The 21,795-nt window shown below is 38.9% G+C and overlaps 1 protein-coding gene across 5 annotated transcripts in view; it reads left to right on the forward strand.

The window, feature by feature from the left end:
* The window catches only part of LOC109072985 (EH domain-binding protein 1-like), a 126,456-nt gene that overhangs the window by 88,346 nt on the left and 16,315 nt on the right, over positions 1–21,795 (forward strand). For 4 of the 5 annotated variants that reach the window (XM_042742256.1, XM_042742259.1, XM_042742258.1 and 1 more), the window contains 4 exons: positions 2,606–2,757; positions 7,233–7,371; positions 7,756–7,856; positions 9,976–10,102. In XM_042742256.1, coding sequence (XP_042598190.1) covers positions 2,606–2,757; positions 7,233–7,371; positions 7,756–7,856; positions 9,976–10,102 — 519 coding nt within the window. The remainder of the gene's footprint in view (positions 1–2,605; positions 2,758–7,232; positions 7,372–7,755; positions 7,857–9,975; positions 10,103–21,795) is intronic. The other variant, XM_042742257.1, reaches the window with a different exon arrangement.

Here is a 21,795-nt window from a genome sequence, read left to right on the forward strand (position 1 = left end):
TATTTTTTTGATGTTTTTAATGTGTTATGCCTTAGTTTAATTAAAAAGTATTTGAACATATTCTCAAGACAAACAGAATTATATCTGCCAAAGAGATGTGAAGTTGTTAATAATTAGTTTTTTGTCTTTCTAAAGAAGTCTTATGAGATATCTGGAGGAAACCTGAATTATTCTTTCTCTTTTGTTTACTTTTGTGTAGTATCTACGTTGTTTGTTTCTTTGTTTAGTTTGTGTTTTTCTCTGTTATTGTGAAAAGAAGGTCTATGTATTATTACACAGAATCCTTTTCTCTAACATAATGAAATTCGTTTTTTTTTAGCACATTTCAGCTTTCAAAGAATTACACTTTTCTCCATGGCACAGTTGGACCTTTTTTAGTAATTAACAGTTTTATTGATTATCAGGCAAATTTAAGAATAGATGGTAACTCTGTACAGAATCAACATTTTGCCCCATTGACAAACCCATCCCAAACTACTCCCCAACTTTGACTTTAAAGGTCACAGATTGGCTATAATTAAACACAATTAAAACATCCTTCAGAATATAATGATGTGAAAACTAAATAAATGAAATACAATGAATAAATAAAAATCATTCTTATAACACATCACATTTACATTGTCACAATCAGCATATTTCTCACATATTTCCAAATAGGTTAAGTACTTGGACCATTTTTTTATAGTTTAGCTTGTCCGTCTGCTTAGAAGTTTTTTTCGAATCCAGCCGCTCTAGTTAGTTCTACTACCCATTTCTGAAAGGAAGGGACATCCTCTGATTTCCATGAGAATTATATATCTGTCAATCAGTAAACAGGATTTTATGTGTACAGTTGGACTTTTTAAGTTTTGTTATTGTCTAAAAAAAAAAAAAAACTGACTGCCAAAAAAAAAATAACAAATCCAAAAAAAAAAAAACATCATATAGATACCCATCACGGTGCACACTTTAATTAGTTTGAGGATGTGGTTCTTGTGTTTGGGAAAACTGTTGGGCAATGCACACACACCTGCACCTTTATCCAGGTTGTGCTGAGGCCTGATAAATGACTCCTGTGGTGTTTTTTTTAGGGAGAGAGAGAGGGATGCTGGGAGACGAGAACAGGACCCACATGAAAAGCTTCCTCACCCCACTTTCATCTCTAGCCCAGATGAGAGAAAGAGTGAGAGAGAGAGGGCAAGGCTAAACCTGCTAGTGAAAGGTTATTAGAGAAGGCAGACTTGGAATATATAAAGGCAGACATAAAAAAAGACACCAACACATTTGAAAGACAGGTTTGCATATGAACCGTAAATTAGAACTCATTGTTCATTTAAAGAGAAAGAGATGTTAGGACTTTCAAGGAATCACAAGCACTGTTCCCTCTAAGCATGTTTGGCTGCTCATCTGACATTGTTCCCTCACTGATGGGAAAAAAGAAAACAGATTGGGAAGAGCTAGAGCTTCTTGAATAAGAGCTAAATTAATGGATGGAGTTTAAAGTGGAGTCTATCCAAGTGTCAATTGATTATTTTTTTCCTCAGTATGCAGCTGAAGCTGTGAGAAATCTTGTGTGGAAATATACAGCACTGATTAATTCCCAAGAGGGTTAATTCACAAGTACAGTACAAACTTCATTGTGGCACATACACAGGCTTACAAAGGCCATGCAATATTTTTTTTTCTTGCTTTGTGGTCTCAACAAGGCATGTTCTAGAGTTTTTCAAGAGAACAACTAAAAAAAGTAATAATAATGTTGTCCTTTAAAGATTACTAATGTTAATATTTATTACTAATTTAATTATATTTAAAGTAGTAATACCTTATAATAATTATATTCATTATTAAATATAATGTAAAATTATTTAATCATGTAATTTTTTACATAATCTGTAAATAAATGATAAATTATGTATTTTGAATGTGTCAAATTATTTGTCATTTATTGTTATATTAATATGTATGGTTTATAAACAATACATTTATTAATCTGAAAAATATTTACAAAATACTGAAATATTCATAAAATAATAAAAAAAACTACCAACAAGAAATGTATACATTAAAAAACACTACCTTTCAGAAGTTTGGGGTCAGTAAGATTTTTTTTTTTTTTTTTTTTTTAAGATTAGAGCTTTTTCCCCAACAAGGACATTGATGAAATGTGACAATAAATACATTTAAAACATTACAATCTGTAACATTTATTTTTATCAAATAAATAAAGGCTTGGTAAGTATAGGATACTTTTGAACAGTAGTGTATATTATATGTTTTATACTTCTGTGGAGTGCAGCCAAAAGAAGTGGTATTTGCTCAGCATACAAAAATTTAAGGTAGCATTGGGAACAACTGTACAATCTCAGTAGAGCTCTTTTAATTCACATGAGGTGTATGTGAGTGTCAAGGGAGACATTCAGGTATCAAGCTCTCAGCATCTTGCTATCTCTCCTGTGTGTGTGTGTGTGTGTGTGTGTGTGTGTGTGTGTGTGTGTGTATGAGCTTGAGAGGGCCGGTTTGCTTAAGGGCAAACATTGTCATGTTCTCCGCTTATCTGTGTCTTGGAGACGAGTGGCCTACTGCATATAACTCTTCCTCTCTTCCTTTCTCTCGCTCTCTTTAGGTGTGATGAACAGCAGGCATGTGGACCTGAAGCTCAAGAAGCTCACAGAGATTCGGCCACAGGGTGGCAGCTCTCCTTCATCTTCATCATCTTCCTCATCGCTGACGGCATCCAGCACTTCACCCCTCAGCCCTGAATCGGGCGGCATGCAGGTAGCCCCATTTACAAACACCGGCTCTAAACATCTCAAATTGTTTTTACAGTTATTACTCCTCATACTTATCATTCATTGTGAACAAAGTAAATCATAAGTATTAAACTTTGTTGAGTAACACATTCCACACTGTTTCAGCTATAGACGTGAGTGTTATTTCAAATTGTGTGGCTTGTAGCTTAAAAGACCTACATTTTAGGATAGAATAAGCAAAAACTCCCATAGTTCTACATTGAAGTAGAGACCCAAGCCAATATAATAGAGACATGTGGCTTGTAAACAACAACCCAGAATACTTTAGTAAAGCTCTGGCAACAACATGACTCTCACAAAAAAGCCCCAAGTACATTTTTTGCATAAAATGCAAAAATATACCCATCTAAACATTCCAAAAGGAGATTTGGAAGTTTTATTTGTATTTGTTGTTGTTGTTGTTATCAACAACAACATCGGTGCCCCTCTCCCCTCCATCCTGGACATTTCCCTTACACGATGCTCCAGCAAACCCAGCAGTATCGTGAAGGACCGTTTGATGGTCGTTTAACAATATGAAATGATTTGCTTGGATCTATAATTTCCTTGGGTGAGGTAAAAAGCTCTCTCTTATTTTTCGTCTGAGGAACATCATGTGTTTATATATATTAAGCCAGTGCACATGAACAAGTCAGAATGACATTATAGTCATCACCTCATGTCACACCTGACCTTTTCTGACAGAGAAGAGAGCGTTGGAAGTATCGACAGCAGCATGTGGCTCACGACGCTGGCATGCATTAGATTGATTTGCCGTGTTTATTAAATACCAGTGTTGTGTGTGTAAGAACATGCATACCTGTGTACCGCTGACTGCTTGGTGTTTATATGTACATGTGTGTGTGATGACCTCCTATCTGGCTGTTGTATTCAGAGCCCCCAGGTGGTGACTGCAGGGCATGTTCAGAGATGCTGGTGACTACCTTCCTGCACCTGTTCGCCCCTTTCTCCCTCTCTCTCTTTCTCTCTGCTGACAGAGGGGATTTCCTGTGAGCAGATGTTAGCAGGGTCTTTGCACAATAACTGCAGTGATGTGTTTGTTTGGGTCGACAGGCCTCATTCAGTGCACTGCAGCAGGTGTGAAATGATTGGCTGAGATTTCCCAAGGCCTAGCTAAAAACAGGTTAGATTCCAGAGACTGATTTACAGACCTGATGAAGGTGTTGCTAAATTGTTGCTCAAAAAGCAATTGATTTGGGTCAGAGAAGAATAAGATCTACCCAATTATATTATTGGTAATAATGAACTAATAGTAGCATATTGCATTTATACATGCAATTCAATAATTTTATGTTTAATTCGTTACAATTTTTGAGAGAAAAACAAAAACATTAATTTTCTGCATTTTCTTTCACATGCACTTCTTTTTGAAAGTTTGGGGTTACTACATTTGATTAATGGCTTTGTAAAGTCCTTACTCTCACTAAGGCTGCATTTATTTGATTAAAAAAAATATGCAGTAAAAACAGTAATATTATGATATGTTATTATAATTTAAAATAACTTGTTTATTTTAATATATTTTAAAATGTAATTTATTCCTGTGGTGGCAAAGCTGAATTTTCAGCATCAGTGTCACATGATGAAGACATCATTCTAATTTGCCAATTTGGTGCTTAAGAAACATATATCTCTTATCAACAATGAAAAAAACAGTGCTACTACAATAATATATTTAAAACAAAAACAAATAGTTTTTTCTTCTGTCAGGAGTTTTTGATGAACAGCATTTATTTGAAATATAAATCTTTTGTAATATTATAAATGTATTTTTGTAATATTATATTATAAACTTTTGATCAGTTTAATTCACCCTTGCTGAAAAAGTAATAATTTCTTTAAAAAAAAAAAAAAATGTAGCTGACCCCAAACTTTTGAATGGTGAAGTATGACCAAAAATGGAAAAGAAAAAAATGCTCCATCCTCGGAGGATTCTCCCATCCCACAACTCCTTGAGGCTGCAGTAGAACGGTGCGGGACAGAATGCCCCCCCACCACCCCAGCACACACATTGCAGTCCCCCAATGCTCCCGGTTGTGTCTCATTAGCAATTGTCTCTATGCATTGTGAGCCTGCTGCCATGGTGGCACACGATAACTGCCTGCAATGAGCAGCAGACCGCAACATTAGTCACGCATCCCAGAAACACACACACACACCTCTGCCAAAATAATACCCAGCACCACAATAATGATCGGGACGATAACAGATTAAAAAGCACCGATCGGGATGTGGGGATAGCCCTGATATCTGCCCCAGCCAGGGGTACCGAGGGGCCATGGGGGCAGGTGTTTCAAGGAAGGGGTTGTTAGCGAGGGTTGGAGGCCTCGGGTCCTTCGGGAAACGAGGATTCTAGCGGGGCTTTGGGTTTGAATCCTGTTTGTTTTCTTTGGACTTTAACATGAGAGGAATCAGACGGGGTTAAAGGGCTTTGTTGAGCTGTCTCTAGAGATCCAGGCTGTTGAATGTGTCGTTTTAACATGTAACACGCTCACGCCTTTGGTTTTTTTGTCATAACTGCAGTGCGTGAATGGTGAAATTTCATTTTTCTTTTACACCCCCAGATTTCCAACATATGTTTGAATAGACCTATTCTCTTTTGTGATGTATTGCTCATTTCCCCCACTCTGTCCTGTCTATCAACAACCATTTTTCTTTTTTTTTTTTTTCAAAAAATGTATACATACAATGATTTGAATAGACCTATTCTATGAGAAACATGCTTTTTCATTTCTGACTTCAAACTGATTTTGGTTTTTGTGTGTGTGTGTGTGTGTGTGTGTGTGTGTGTGTGTGTGTGTGTTTGAGAGGGGGGTTAAATGTTGTAAAATGGGGTTTGACTCTTAGTCAAATTTATGAATTAATTATTCATGATATTTACAAAAAGTATTTTTAAAACTTTCAGAGCACTTTGCTATAAGGTCTCATTTGTTAATATTAATGCATTAACTAACAAACTAAAACATTAACTAACAACATGCAATATATTTTTACAGCATTTATTAACCTTTCTTAATGTTAGTTCACAGTGCTTTAACTGTCAGTAAAATGTTGAGATTAACTAATATTAATAAAGGCTGTAGAAGCGTTATTTATTTGTTCATGTTAACTCATGTAGTTGTCTTGATACATGTTTCTTTATCATAAATGCTTTTAGGACCCACTTTATATTAAGTGGCCTTAACTATGTGCTTACATTAAAATTTATCTTTTGATGCAGTGCACTTATTGTGTACATGCATATTTTTACATGTCCTTATATTTAAAAAAAAATTGCATTTAATTAATTTCTGTAATTACATTTATAATTACACTGTTGACCCATCCCTTACACCTTAACCCACTCTGAATCGTACCCATACCACCAAACCTGTCCCTAAACTTACCTGTATCCCACCTCAATAGCAGCAAAAGTGTTTTGCAATACAATATAAACACAATAATTAAGTACTTATTTTTTTATGTAAGTACATAGTAGTTAAGGCCACTTAATATAGAGTGGGACTTGCTTTGATATGTCACTGACCCATGTACAAGTATGTGCCTCATCCGGCCTGTAGGAATCTCTGAAAGTTAAGTTACAATCTGTCAAGATGGCTGAAGAGGAGCTACAAATTAGGGCTTTTGACAGCTGATATTGTTCGTTTAAACATGTTGGGTCAGTTGGATAAACAGCTATAACTGTTAATATTCACACATAGAGATGCTGAACATCTCTGAGAGCAGGCTAAATTTGTTGTTCTCTAGGGACATGCTAATTGCAGCTTTGTTTTCAAAAGTTATAATTTAAGAATAAACAGGCCAGAGGCAGTGTGTGAGTGTCTGTTTGTACACGCTTGTCTTTATTAGCTGTGCGGTTTCCGTACACACACCAGTGAGCTAGCGTCTGCACTAACAATGTTTCTCCCTCTCAGTCTCAAGCAGTGGAACGTGTTCGCTAATTGCGAACTTTATTAGACGTTTCCTATTATTATTGACGTTGCAAATGTTATTCTGAACGCTGCCGTTTCGCTTTCCAGTCTGCTTGACTTATTGGGCCCAGCACATAATAACACATTTCAATATTGAGGTGATTGGAAGCTGCTAACACGTGTTCGCTTCCAAGACAATAGTGCTTTTAATTTGCATAATCTGAATACATTTTCTGGCTCAGGTTTTGTTGAAAGTAGACTTAATTGCCTTATTTCCTTTGTGCTTGTGAGTTAATGTGGGACTCGGAGATGTACCAAATGCTGCAGAACCTTTCCTCGGCCGTTCTTCAGGCGCGGCGCTCCATCGTTAAACATTTCTTGGCCATGTGTGTCTAATTTGTTCTTTTCTTTAATGTCGACCGGCATCAGAAGCAACTTTTATTCAAATGACTCTGCTCTACTTTTAAGTTAACTACTCTTTTACTCTTCTGCCCCCCCATCCCTCCCTCTTTTTTTAATGTTTTTATAGAATAATGTTGATGAACTGCATGCAGAGCGTCTTCGCAGGGCTACAGAACGTCTGCGCAGTCCCGTTGTCTTCCACAAGGAGTCTGCAGTTAGGAAAACACAGCTCAAATCATTCAGCCAATATGTAGAGACCAGGCCAGGTGAGGTCCTTTACTTTCGTTGTCACTGACTGCATAAATCATTTTTATTCATCTAACAAAATAGAACAAATCAGTAATCATTAAATGAATGTATTTAATGCATAAGCCTGTTGCAGTCAGGTTTATTTTTCTAGTTAATTAGGCTTAATGTGAAGACTATCTTGAAGTCTTCACTGAAGTGTCTCAAGAATGCTAACAGTTTAAGAACAGCTGTATAAGGTGTTTCTATACACTTTAATGAAGATGTCAGATCTGTCTGAATGGTTTAAATGTTCATCTGATAAAGAAAAATGTCTTCATATTCAGTTATAGTGAGTTTGTGAATTGTGCCCAGGTGAGAATGAACTCTATCAACGTTTAATGTCTCGCTTTCTCTCGTTTTAGAGGTTAAAAGGCAGAGATCAGTGCCTGAAGATCTAAAGCGGGCAGCCGAGGAGAGAGGAGCTTTGACAGAGACAGAAGGACGAAAGCCAACTGAAGATGAAGTACTTAAATGCATATTTCAATTCTCAGTCAGAGCTGTTCTTTCTTACTGATGTTGTCTGTGACACCAGGTCATAGTTGGACGTCAAACCTGCACAGTCACTCACATCTGTCTGAGGACCAGAGAGGTTTTTTTTTTTTAACACTGATGTCAATCTGTTCTTCCCTAAAGCTGAAGAGACCAGCCAAATTAGACTGCAGTTTCCTGATAATTGTAAGATTATGAAAAAAGAAATGGACAGAGTAATAGATATACCTCTTTCACTCCTCCTGTATGTCTTTTTCTCTGAACCCTTTTAATTTGTTCTGAATGTTTACATTTTTAAATAGTTCAAATGTAATATATATATATAAATATATATATAATAGTTTAGAATTATATAATTATCTTTTCTTGTCCCATCTTCGTTCATTCTCTCCATGTAGGCTGATCTAATGACATTTTCATTATTGTGGCACCATATATAGGGCCAGAGCATAGAGAAACATACCCTGGGAAGAGTGAGATAGATAGAGACACAGAAAGAGAGAGAGGGAAGGTCAGTAGAGACCAGCTTTGCCCCTCTCTGTGTAGGGGTTAATGGGTGTTGAACTTGCCCATTACCCAGCTCAAGCTGAATTACCCAGCGAATGATGTTTGCATTAATATAATATATATGGAAATTTCAACACTTAATTATGGCAGAGAGGCGAGAGCAGAGGGGAGGGGGCTGATCATGTGTAAAATTGATTTGTGGGAGAAATATTTGATAGAGCAGCAAGGAAGAGGAAGGTGGAGTTTGATGGACAGCAGGAGGACTCAGGCAGAAAAAGTGCTGTCTTCGATGGAAAAAAAACTTTCTTCCCCATTTCCCTCGTTCCTATTATGAAATAAGGTGCATCAGCACGAAATATATGTATATTTTTGCAGCAATCTTTAGGATGTGAATTTAAATTAGTACTCTTTTTTTCCCCTCCCCCTCTATCTCAGAATAGTTGGAAGGAGGAGAGGACCAAGGGGGGCGATAAACGAGTGGAATAAAGAGGGGGTGGGAGTGCTTGTCACTATCACACACTCAGAAATAAGCGTGCAGTTTAATTACTCTATTTCTCCTTAATCACTGTCTCATCCCTCACTCCAGTGTTTCCCACGAGCCAGAGGGTGCTGCTGCCACCAGGGCCACGTGTGTGAGAGAAAGGGAGCCTGTTTCCAAATGTGTACATGAGTGAATCTGAGCACACGCATGTGCTGCGTAGATCTCTTAGATCCCTGCTGATAGGCCCTGAGGCACTGACCCACCTCTCCCGTATATTTCAATTTTGTTTCTCTGTGTGTCAGTCGCCAGACTGCTGTAATACTGGATTCTCTCTGAGGTCATTTAGCGTGTTTATATTGGTGTGTAAGTGCACCCTCCTGCCTGAGGCTTTACATATGAAGTCAAACCTCAGCATTTAAAGCTACAGTTATTATATACAGAAACAGATATTATTAAAGCAGGAACTAAGGCAATAAATAAATTTAAATAAATCTTCAAACAGTGTCAGAAAAATTATCATACAGTAGAATACTTTTATCATACATGTATAATATGTTAATGTAATAAATTCATGCACATAGTCGTACCTCGGCATTTAAATCTACAGTCCGTAACTGCAGAAGCAGATATTATGCCAGGAATTAAGGCAATAAATATAGAATAAACAATAAAGCTTTAAACATAGTCGAAAAACATTATGGTACAGTAGCTCTGAGAAGTTCTTTTTGATTTGATTTGATTTGATTTGATTTTATATACATGTACTCCACTTTTAACACAATACTTTTATTTTATGTTAATATATCTAATCTTTTTATTCATTTATTTATCTTTCTTTTTTTTAACCTCATCTTAGTAATTAGCATAATTTAGGAATGTTTGTATGTCATTTTTATTACTTTTAAAAATTGACAGCGGTAAGTAATTTAAAAAAAAAAAAAAAAAAAAAAAGGCAGAAAAAGGAACATTTAATTTGCTTAATTAAAGCAATATCATCATTATGACCACTGTTTCCCTGGTATTAAAAAGCTATATAAACCCAGGATGTGATGCTTCATTTGGAACCTCTCATCTCTCCCCCTTCCTCTCGTTTGTTCTTGCCCAGCAGAAAGCGTTCAAAGACACCAGTCAGTACGTGGTGGGAGAACTGGCGGCGCTGGAGAGCGAGCAGAGGCAGATCGACACGCGGGCCTCGCGTGTGGAGAAGCGTCTGCGCTATCTCATGGACACAGGTACGCCGCCCAATTACACTGTAAACAGTTTTGGCAAATTGAGCGTTCACAAACTCTTATGGAGTTTGGGAAGTGTGAATCTTTGAAGCCGGGGTGTTGGGGCGGCAGCGGGGATATGAAAAGGGGCGGTGAGGATGCAGGGAGGCTCTCTGGGCTGCCGTGATAAGAGAGACTTCATGGGAGCTGATAACTAGTGCTGATAGCGTCCGCCAGCCAGCCACTATTGAACAGTACCGTGCAGCCATGCGCAACAGAACCCCATATCTGGCCTTCAATGATATGCTGTAGAAGAGAGAGAGAAGGAGGGAGAGAGGGGGATATGGCAGAGAGGTAAAGGGTGAAGAGGGGAGGAAGTGAAACGGGGAGGGCTGCAGTTTGGGGGCTGGACCGAAAAGGAAATGTTGAAATAATGAAAGACACATATTAATAGATACATGCACTTGCTCTCCTCCTCCCTCTCTCTCTCTCTCTCTCTCTCCCTATATCGCTCTCTCTTCTCATTGCATATACACATATGAAAGGATGTGGGATCTTTCGGGTGTGTATAGCAGGGGAAAAGGGCTGCGGAGCCTTTGTTAAAACATGGAGCGCCGTTCTGAGACTCCAATAACTAAAATTTAAGAAAAGCTTCCTTCCATCCAGATGCTGATACAAAACAATCATTTCTCTCAAGGGCAGTGTCGGGAAGCGGGGATTGAAAAAAGGAGGGGAAAGTAGACGGTTGAATTTTTATGCTTCTCCATCACATTGAGGATGATATCATGACTATCAGAGTTTTGTGTTTGCCCAACCTTCCATCCATCCCTCCCTCGCTCACTCTCTTCACACTCACCTGGACCCTGTTGAAGTCAAAGCCGCTGTGTCCGTTTGAAGGAGTTTTTTTTCTCGCTCTGAATGATAAATGGGTTGAATGCCCTAGCAGGTGGAGAACCAAACCAGACATTTCGGCAAGATTTACACACTCACACACAGAAATATAAGAGCCGCAGTTACACACCAGACCACATTAAGTCTCACCTTAATGTGCTTACCTGTCTGAGCTAGTGCACGCATTTCAACACTGCAAACAGGTGCACTCACGCCGCTGTCAGGTTCACAGACAACATAGTCTGCCATAAACAGCTTCTATGGATAAATACACACAAAAAAGATGGCATATGTTATGCTCAGAATACACATATTGAATATAATCATGCTAAGCTGTGTTGCACTGCATTACTACAAGTATTATAAATAAATATTGTATATTGTTTTTTAACTACATATATCTCAGTTTTGATAGCATGTAATTATTTTTTATGTCACTAGAAATTATTCAGAAAAATATATATGACATATGAATATGAATTGTGGTTGCGCCCAATATAATAGTAATATATAACTGTTATGGAGTGTGTGTGTGTGTGTATGTAGACAGAGAAAGAGAATATGTATGTGACCCTGGACCACAAAATCAGTCATAAGGGTCTTTTTTATGAAATTGAGATTTCTGAAAACATCTGAAAGCTGAATAAATAAGTTTTTCATTGATGTATGGTTTGTTGGGGTAGGACAATATTTCGACAAAAAACAACTATAAAAAAATCAATAATATGATGGTAAAAAAAAAAAAAATCAAAATATTTAGAAAATTACCTTTAAAGTTGTCTAAATGAAGTCCCTAGCAATGCATATTACTAATCAAAAACTAAGTTTTGATATATTTATGTTAGGAAAATATCTTCATGGAACATGATCTGGTTTTGTGGGCCAGGGTCACATGTTTAGAATATATATTCACAACATGCATACAATGATGACTGCAAACAAATAAGCAAAAGCTAAATAAATATGTGCATGCATATCTGTACGCACACATATAAAGTTATATTTATATACAGTACATATAAAAACTGTATTAAGAACTACTTGTGATCCCTGATACCCCCTCCCCCTCTCATTATACGCTCTGCCTTAGTCTGCTGGTTTTTTGCGTTTGTTTCCCAGATGAATTCACAGTAATTGGGCTGGTTAATTTATTTACTGTGTGCAGTTCACAGCACATTAAAGAATGAAGATAATTGAACACGAATTGTCAAGTGTCTTCTGATATCAGGCGTATTACAGAAGGGAATGCGTATAAAACTCTATTTCCATGCAACCATTGTTTATGGTAATTAAGTACACAGATGTATTCCTTGGTTGCCTTCCAAGCTTATGGCGACTGCCATTGTTGTCTTCTATTAATATGTAATCAGTAAATAGTTTAATTTTCTAATCTGCAGTTGGAGAATTCACTTTCTAACAGCTCTTAATTATGGCAGAGCCCTAATGATGCAGGCGCTGATGGGCTAGGAGGCTGTAAACGGAACGCAGAGTGCTCGGGGGGAACGCAAAGGCCTGCGGTGGCTCCTGCCTAATGAACTTGTTATTCCCACACCAGAGGGAGCACACACGCACACTCACCAGCAGCTCAACCATTACTTCAGTTAGCCACATCCCGGAATTACGTCTAAATATGTTATTGTCACCCGATTTTCTAAACATATCAATTTTGAACGTTTGGCGAAATCAAAAGCGAGAGAGGAGAACTATTCGCGTGGTTCGCCATTCTGTCCGAGCACAATACCGTCCCGAATCACATAGAATTTTTTGAGCATGCAGCATTGAAATGTGTGTAAATGTTATCTGCACGGCTTTTGATATTCAGCAAGCCTCTGAATGCATCTCCCTGACATCTGCTCAGCATGCATTTATGCACACATATGATTTTCAAATTGCTTTATAACCTGCAACAATGAATGCAATTATGAAAATAATGGCATTTAAAGGCGCTCTAAAGCCCACACACCTACAGAGTTCTCGATAAGAGATTTTTTAAAAAAGCACAGAGGAAAAGAATGAGTTTTAGGTGAGATTAACATATGTTTAAAAATTGCACTTGAGTCTGATAAGATTGACACAGGTTTTATTGCATGCTAATCCGTTCTCTTTTTCTCCGCCGCGGTCACAGAAATTCATACAAGACGGATATCATCAGCTTAATGCAGTTTACAGACAAGCCATCACAGTAGTCTGTGCCGCAAAAACAGACGCACAGTGGTGTCAGAAGAGGCCCGTTATGTTTGTTTTATTCACAGAGACGTGGCCGTCCTCTTCCGGGCTTCTTAACAGATGTGCACCTTTTTATATTTCAGTCTCAAAATGTCAGGCTTTTCCCCCCTCAGTTTTCCCACATTAATTCACCGTGCCCACATTCCAAGGCAGTGTTGGCCATGCAGAAATAATTGCTTGAGTGTCTGCGTTTATAGATCTCAGCTCCGCCAAGACTGAAATGGAATTGCTTGTGTGGCTAAGGCAACATGCTTGTAACCAGCCCCTTAGTTTGACTAAAGATTTAAGCTTGGCTACGTGAGTCGCATGGGGAAATGGTCTCCGAGCTCAGACAACAGCTAACAGCTAACACAGCTTTAAGTATATTATCAGGCAAGTTCTTTCAGAAACGTATTGCTAAAGAAGCTTAACATTAATTATTGTAACTTTGGGAAGATTACATCCACAGCATGCTTGTAAGCGGTGGCATAGTCCTCTTGACCTCCTACGCAAGAGCTTAAAGACACTAGAATGGCATTTCAGCTGCATTAATAGGATAACCAGTATAATCTTTCCACAGTAAGAGAAGGAAAAGTGTTTAGAGCATAATACTCGCCCCGGTTCTGGGGACGAGACTGGTTTTGTGATGTCTCTCGAAATCGGCACGCACCGGGCTCTATCGGCGTAATCGCAAACTCTTTTTCTCTCCCTCTCTGCTGTTCTCTTTCTTCTGTTGTCTCTCTTTCAATTTTCTTTTTTCCCCTTTCTCCCTCTGTCCTATTCTTTCTCCTCCATGGGATTTGCATGCTAGTTCGATAGCTTGTCCACTCTAATTTTAAAGACCAAAGACCTCGTTTAGCCTTCCTGCTAAGCGTGCGCCGTGAGTAGCGGAAAAGTAAGCCTGAGACAAACGCAGGAATTCGCCTCATAAGGATGGCTTTTATCAGCACAACCAAAGGCCAGCGCTGGATCAGGAGGTGACCGCCTATTCAGGTTTAGTGCTGGACTATGTGCTCGACTTCAAGAGCTGGTTAACATCAGAATGGTCCATTTTCAACTGCTGGCTTTTGCGGCCTTTGTTCTTCCCGCTGGTTTTAATTCTCACCGGACCGTTACGCATGCAGCATAGATCGCCTTTGTGAAGTCATGTATTCTCGCTACCTAATATAAACAGGTTAGACCTTTAGCCTCAATTAATGCATGTTGTAAGACATTAGCACTACTCTTGCATTTGTCCAGTTTATTGCAATGGTCTCTGGAAGCGAGAAGGAAAATGCCTCACATCAGCCCTTTTTAATCTCCAAGGCTGTTTGAATGTTCGAGAGGCAAAAACAATTTAATTAGTTAAGTTACATTGACTTCACATTCAAACCCCCAACCAGCAAGCCCTCCCTCCGAAAGCTTTTCCCAGATGTGAAGAGGGTTTTTTTTTTTGGTCTGGTGTCAGGCTTTCAAACATTCTTTAACAGTTGGATGAAAGGGGATTTTAAGGAAGATTAGAGAAGGGGATCCTCCAGGCATTGTCTGAGAATCTTAAGATAAAACGCACGGGGTGGATAGTGTCTGCGGAGGGGGTGTCAGGGGGAAGGGTTTGTTGGTTGCGGGAGATATGGCCTGCATTGAGAGACATGTAATTTAGATTTTTATAACGACACAGAAATTATGACCAGTTGCCGTTGTAGCGCTCCCTCTCCATCCCTGTTTGTTTTCCTTTTCCCTCTCTTTCATCCCCCCCCCATGTGTTTTGCAGTGGCCTTGCTGTCCTCTAAATTGTTGGTGTGAAGTTAAGTTAAACGCTGCTACATGTGGCATTGCAGGCAGGCAGTGATATGCCTGATTAACATTTTCAAAAGGGGCACAATGATGGCGCTTATTATAATCTCCCCTTTATTGAAGCATCTTGAGGCCTTTTCATCTTCCCCCCCCCTTTGACTGCCATTCCAGTGAGACCCAGCCAAGAGCAGCTAGTGCCGTGCCACTGCGGCTCCATACGCACAGAAAAACAGAGAGCCGCTTTCCACAACACCAGCCAAGACCTCAATGATCTGCTGGGCTTTTTTTTTTTTTTAGTTTAGTTTTTTGTTGTGTTTTTGTGGCACTGGTGTGCGTTACTGTCCTTTTTTCTTTTTTATGGGATTTTTGTCTTTAGTGTAGAGGACAGTAGAGAGGAGATGGGATTGGATTTGTTTGAAACAGGCTGGATTTGAACTTGCATCCCATGGGCGCAACACCCCACTTTTTCACGAGCATGTGCATTATTTTTTAATTAAAGTTTCTTTGACATACATATTTGGGTTTGTGAACACACAGACAGTTTTTACAGTTAAAATATTTCTTTAAGTTGCGCTTTTGAATGTCATTCAGTATGTGTGGTTGCTAAATTTGTTTTTTATTTAACTCAATTAGATTTTTCCTAGAAGTTCTCAACTAGAAAAAGGCTTAGCAAAACAGTTTGGGTGCACTGGACTCTGTTTGCATAATTGATCATTATTTGGTTTACAAATTGTCTCCTGACAACATAATTGAATTTCAGTCATGCACTTAATTAATAGACCTTTTCATATGGAAACTGATTAAGACACACTTTACAATTAAATGTAATGACGTGGGGTTGGCCTGTAATTAGGGGCATTCACGTGCTAACAGCCCTGCTATGCTAGCTCAGTTGTTGTTAATTTCCCTTTGTATGGGCCTCTCTAGGCTACACATTCCTCTAACGTACTACCTGAACCTTATCAGCACACGGCTGCTCTCCCCAGCCCACCTTTAGCATGCTAAAACACGCTAACGACACCCAAAACAGCTCATTTAAGCTAATGGAAATGACCATTTAAATGCTATTGTTCTGCTGTTAGCCGCTTAGTAGAGATAGAAAGATAGCGAGGGAAGCGACTTTTATAGATACTGTAGGTAGGAGACTCATTATTAGTTTGTCCTTAAGCAAACCTGAGGAGAGAAAGAGAGGGGGAAAAATGGGAGGGTTATGGGGGGAGAAAAGAAAACGCCAGAATCCACAATGCAGATGTGTGGAGGCCGGCTAATAGTGTTAGCACATCCATTACTCTCCTCAGCTTAATTCATTAAGCAAATTGGGCGGGAACCATATTGGCCTTGTTGAAATACGTGCAATATGACACTGCTCAAATTTGTTCTAACACATGGCCCGAGGAGACAAGTCGACCGCTCTAATGGGGGAGGAGGGGCAAATTATGCAAAGGCACACTGCAGGAGGGAAATGACTACAACGCAGAGGGAGTAGCACCTCCACACTCATCTAGCCCATTTTGCTTCAATCCAAAGCCTTGCCACATTCTTTCTTCTCTCTCCTTGTACCTTTTGGCCTAAAAGGAATAATTCACCCAAAAATGACAATTCGTGTACTCAACCTCGTGCTGTTCTAAAATTGTATAAATTACTTTAATTATAAATTATTTCTGTGGAACATGTGGAACGTGTTTTTTCCCCATGCAATGAATGTGTCATTGTAGAGTTGAGACATTCTTCAAAATATCTTCTACATTTACATGCTACACTAATATTATTATATCACAAGCCAGTTTGTCTGTTAAATAATGCGTTACAACAACTTTTAAATGCTTTTGACAGTCTCTGAAAGGCTGAACATCTCGGGGCCAGCAGATGTGTTTCACCCTCTGCAATCGTTTGCTTAGACGTTTACTTGGAAAGCGGATTAAGCAAATAATAAGCAAATCATATATTAGTAAGAAAAAACATTCTGCAGGTGTTGACGGGGTCCTGCTTGTGCTGGGCGTTTTTTTTTTTTTAGTTTAGTTTTTTTGTTGTGTTTTGTGGCACTGGTGTGCGTTACTGTCCTTTTTTCTTTTTTATGGGATTTTGTCTTTAGTGTAGAGGACAGTAGAGAGGAGATGGGATTGGATTTGTTTGAAACAGGCTGGATTTGAACTTGCATCCCATGGGCGCAACACCCCACTTTTTCACGAGCATGTGCATTATTTTTTAATTAAAGTTTCTTTGACATACATATTTGGGTTTGTGAACACACAGACAGTTTTTACAGTTAAAATATTTCTTTAAGTTGCGCTTTTGAATGTCATTCAGTATGTGTGGTTGCTAAAATTGAATTTTTTTATTTAACTCAATTAGATTTTTCCTAGAAGTTCTCAACTAGAAAAAGGCTTAGCAAAACAGTTTTGGGTGCACTGGACTCTGTTTGCATAATTGATCATTATTTGGTTTACAAATTGTCTCCTGACAACATAATTGAATTTCAGTCATGCACTTAATTAATAGACCTTTTCATATGGAAACTGATTAAGACACACTTTACAATTAAATGTAATGACGTGGGGTTGGCCTGTAATTAGGGGCATTCACGTGCTAACAGCCCTGCTATGCTAGCTCAGTTGTTGTTAATTTCCCTTTGTATGGGCCTCTCTAGGCTACACATTCCTCTAACGTACTACCTGAACCTTATCAGCACACGGCTGCTCTCCCCAGCCCACCTTTAGCATGCTAAAACACGCTAACGACACCCAAAAAACAGCTCATTTAAGCTAATGGAAATGACCATTTAAATGCTATTGTTCTGCTGTTAGCCGCTTAGTAGAGATAGAAAGATAGCGAGGGAAGCGACTTTTATAGATACTGTAGGTAGGAGACTCATTATTAGTTTGTCCTTAAGCAAACCTGAGGAGAGAAAGAGAGGGGGGAAAAAATGGGAGGGTTATGGGGGGAGAAAAGAAAACGCCAGAATCCACAATGCAGATGTGTGGAGGCCGGCTAATAGTGTTAGCACATCCATTACTCTCCTCAGCTTAATTCATTAAGCAAATTGGGCGGGAACCATATTGGCCTTGTTGAAATACGTGCAATATGACACTGCTCAAATTTGTTCTAACACATGGCCCGAGGAGACAAGTCGACCGCTCTAATGGGGGAGGAGGGGCAAATTATGCAAAGGCACACTGCAGGAGGGAAATGACTACAACGCAGAGGGAGTAGCACCTCCACACTCATCTAGCCCATTTTGCTTCAATCCAAGCCTTGCCACATTCTTTCTTCTCTCTCCTTGTACCTTTTGGCCTAAAAGGAATAATTCACCCAAAAATGACAATTCGTTTACTCAACCTCATGCTGTTCTAAAACTGTATAAATTACTTTAATTATAAATTATTCTGTGGAACATGTGGAACGTGTTTTTCCCCATACAATGAATGTGTCATTGTAGAGTTGAGACATTCTTCAAAATATCTTCTACATTTACATGCTACACTAATATTATTATATCACAAGCCAGTTTGTCTGTTAAATAATGCTTACAACAACTTTTAAATGCTTTTGACAGTCATCTGAAAGGCTGAACATCTCGGGGCCAGCAGATGTGTTTCACCCTCTGCAATCGTTTGCTTAGACGTTTACTTGGAAAGCGGATTAAGCAAATAAAAGCAAATCATATATTAGTAAGAAAAACATTCTGCAGGTGTTGACGGGTCCTTGCTGCTTGTGCTAATTTGTTATCTCTACAGGTAGCCATTTCAGCATCTCTCAGGGTTTGGCGTGAATCTAAATGGAGTGTTGCTTAAACTCTGATAACCCCCCAGAATTTCACACCTCATGTATGTAAACAGAGAGCTAGAGCAGGTCCTAAGTCAATGAGATAACAGAGATAGTCCTAAATGGCTACAACCTGTCCTTAAAATGCACTAATGTCGTACCAAAATACTTGCATTTCAAATGGGCCAGGACTGGCATCTTTTGTTGATGCTAGTTTAAATATCTACTATAGCTTATATGTACTGGTAGTTTGTTATTGTAGCTTCAAATGATTGACACCTGCTGGCCCACAAGATTTGCAGCCTTTCAGATGACTGTCAAAAGCATCTACTGTATAAAGTCCTCTTTATCATTATTATGTTTGCGCAGCATATTATTACGATACATCATTTAAATAAACACCAAATACATTTAAATGCTGAAAGGGATAATTCGCCCTAAAATGTGGAACACACAAAGATATTTATAAGAACTGTTTTTGTGCATACAATGTCGATAAATGTCCGGATTGACTTTCATTGTATGAACAACAACATTTCTTCACTATATCATTTTGTGCTTCAAAGAAGAAAGTTGTGCAGGTTTGGGACAACATGAAGACGATTTAATGGTGACAGAATTTTCATTTTTTTGGTAACCTTATCCTTTTAATTCATGTCATCTAAATGTCTTTTATTTGGCATATAATGCTTATAAATCACGTTTTTTGGATGGGAAAATTCAGAAGAAATTGTCCATTTGTGTCGATTTTAGTAGTTAAATCAGGTGCAGTTGACACCGTTAGTTTTGGTTTGAGAGCAAGAGATGGGGGCAGGAATCCAAGCAGCCCTTTTACATCTGGCTGTGTGGAGATTTTGAGAAGCTTCATGCAATCACAGATACATATGTATGTGCTCACTGCTCCCTCCTGGAAGGCACCTTTTTACATGTACATGTCTACTGGGGTCCCCCAACCCTCGCAAACAGACCTCCCCTCTGTCAGCTAATCAGTACCTCAGCTAGATGCATTGTGACACTATGCAAATCTGTTTACATTGGAATAGGGGAATCAGGGGATCCTAAACTCAGGCATCGAAGTTGAAGAAAGAGAATACCCAAGGCCGACAAATAAATGAAAGTTTGCTCAAATCCGTGAGATAATGGGGTCTGTGTTCAGACTTACCACAGTGGAGAGATAAACACAGGGATTACTTGGGGGTTTTGCATCAGTTGCTTTCTGCTGGGTGGCCTTACTTGTCAAAAAGGGGGGAGAGAGAGAGAAAGAGAATAGGGAAAAAAAAAAACGTTTAACGCAAGGACATTCACATGGCACATTGAGAAAAGAAGTACTGCTAATTCCATCAAAGCCAGAGAAATCAGCCATTAATTTATGCTGCTCTCTCCCTCCCCCAAAGCTATTGTTGCTTTGGTTGTTGATCATTTCGGTAACATCTGGTCCTGGGCTCTTTTTGGTGGCCAGCTAGTGTCAACCAGCCGACCCCCGACAACATGGCCAAAAAAATCACTCTGGTGTCTTGTGGTGTTGCTATCATCCTGTTGGTAGGAACAGAAGATGCAGGGTGTGAGCATGAATATGTTGGGCAAGAAGTATTCAAGTATATGAACCAGTCAGAAGCAAGCAATTATAGTAGGTGAAAATTTGATCAGTTATGCGTATTTTATCCGTCTAACGTCTAATTTATATATTTCATCAGCATTCCTTTTCTAGCACCATGATTTACTTTAATGTACAGTCAGAAACTCTAAAAATATTAGTATTTTTTACTAAGAATATTACAAGTCATTTTTTAAAGAGACCAGTGTTTGTAGTCAGACCTCCTCGAGTCTATTAATGTAACCACAATGTAAAGGCATTAAATTAAAGACAATTCTATAAAATTGAAAGCTGGTCTATTTGATACCAATAGCAATTTGATTTCCTTCTCAGAACTTATAAGAAGTGTTATGGGTGCACAGGAGTGGACGATTCCTGTTAATATATATTTGAAAAGATGGAGAGATTCGGCATTTGAATCAAGGGCTTTGCGGAGGAGCAGATTATGACTTCCATAGTGACTCCTTCCAGCTTTGGGGAAATGAGCTGTTGACATTCTTCAGGGTCATCATCCAAGATAGCAGGCCAACCAGCAGGATTTACCCGATAAACCCATCCAACTAGACCTTTATCCATTTCACTATGACTGGGGAAGGCAGGGGTGAGATGGAGATGGGTTAGAACTGATGTTTTCCTCTTTCCGTCAAAACATGAGGCATTTAGTCTGCCGGTGTTGATGCTGTCATCACTAACAAACCCTTGGGCTAAAATGTGTAGGATGATTCACTAATAAACAGTCTTTTTAAATTGCATGCATAGCTAAAGTCTAATATTTTTTGCATAACTATTGCAGGTTTATACTGATGATTTTCAGAGAACACTGTTGGTCTTTCCAGACTGTGAGTAGATTAAACTGCCTAGAATGGATTAAATGAGAATATGATGAAGAATCTTAATTTCTACCTTCTCTCCCATTTCGCCAAGAACATCATCTTTGCACACGAAGCCTACGTTGTACAATGTCTAAGTCCTCTCCACCTTGGTCAAAATCATTTTTTCCCATAATTCCCTTGTGTAACCTGGGGCTAGTGTTGCTCCCCGCTGTGAGGTAGACCCGGAGGAAAGACAAAAGCACAATGAAACAGGGAGCTTACCACCAACCGCTCTCACTGGAGCTCTGGAGTAGGGCCCACTATACACCGCTGCCTCTCCAGTTCTGTCCCAATGCTAATGAGCCGGCTCTGATCTTTCCTCTGCTTCCCGTGTTTTCAACATCTTCAAGGACCACATGGCGCTAGCAAAATAAAGACAACCAAATGAGAATTTTTAACGCTTTTTGTGTCAGCGACTCAGTGCCTTTCAGCCAGCTCACTCATTTAATATTCCCCCCGAGAAAGAAAGGACAGAGGAAAGAAGAAAAAAGGTAAAATGTGCAACAAGGAGTTGGAGGTGCTGGAGGGAAAGGGGGAGGTGTCACTAGCATTCCTCTTCCGAGTTATAGCCAAGAATCGAACGATATCTAAATCGCAAAACAGAAATGACGTTGACTTCC

This window comes from Cyprinus carpio, chromosome B17, assembly GCF_018340385.1.
Source record: "Cyprinus carpio isolate SPL01 chromosome B17, ASM1834038v1, whole genome shotgun sequence".
In the NCBI taxonomy this organism is placed as follows: domain Eukaryota; kingdom Metazoa; phylum Chordata; class Actinopteri; order Cypriniformes; family Cyprinidae; genus Cyprinus; species Cyprinus carpio.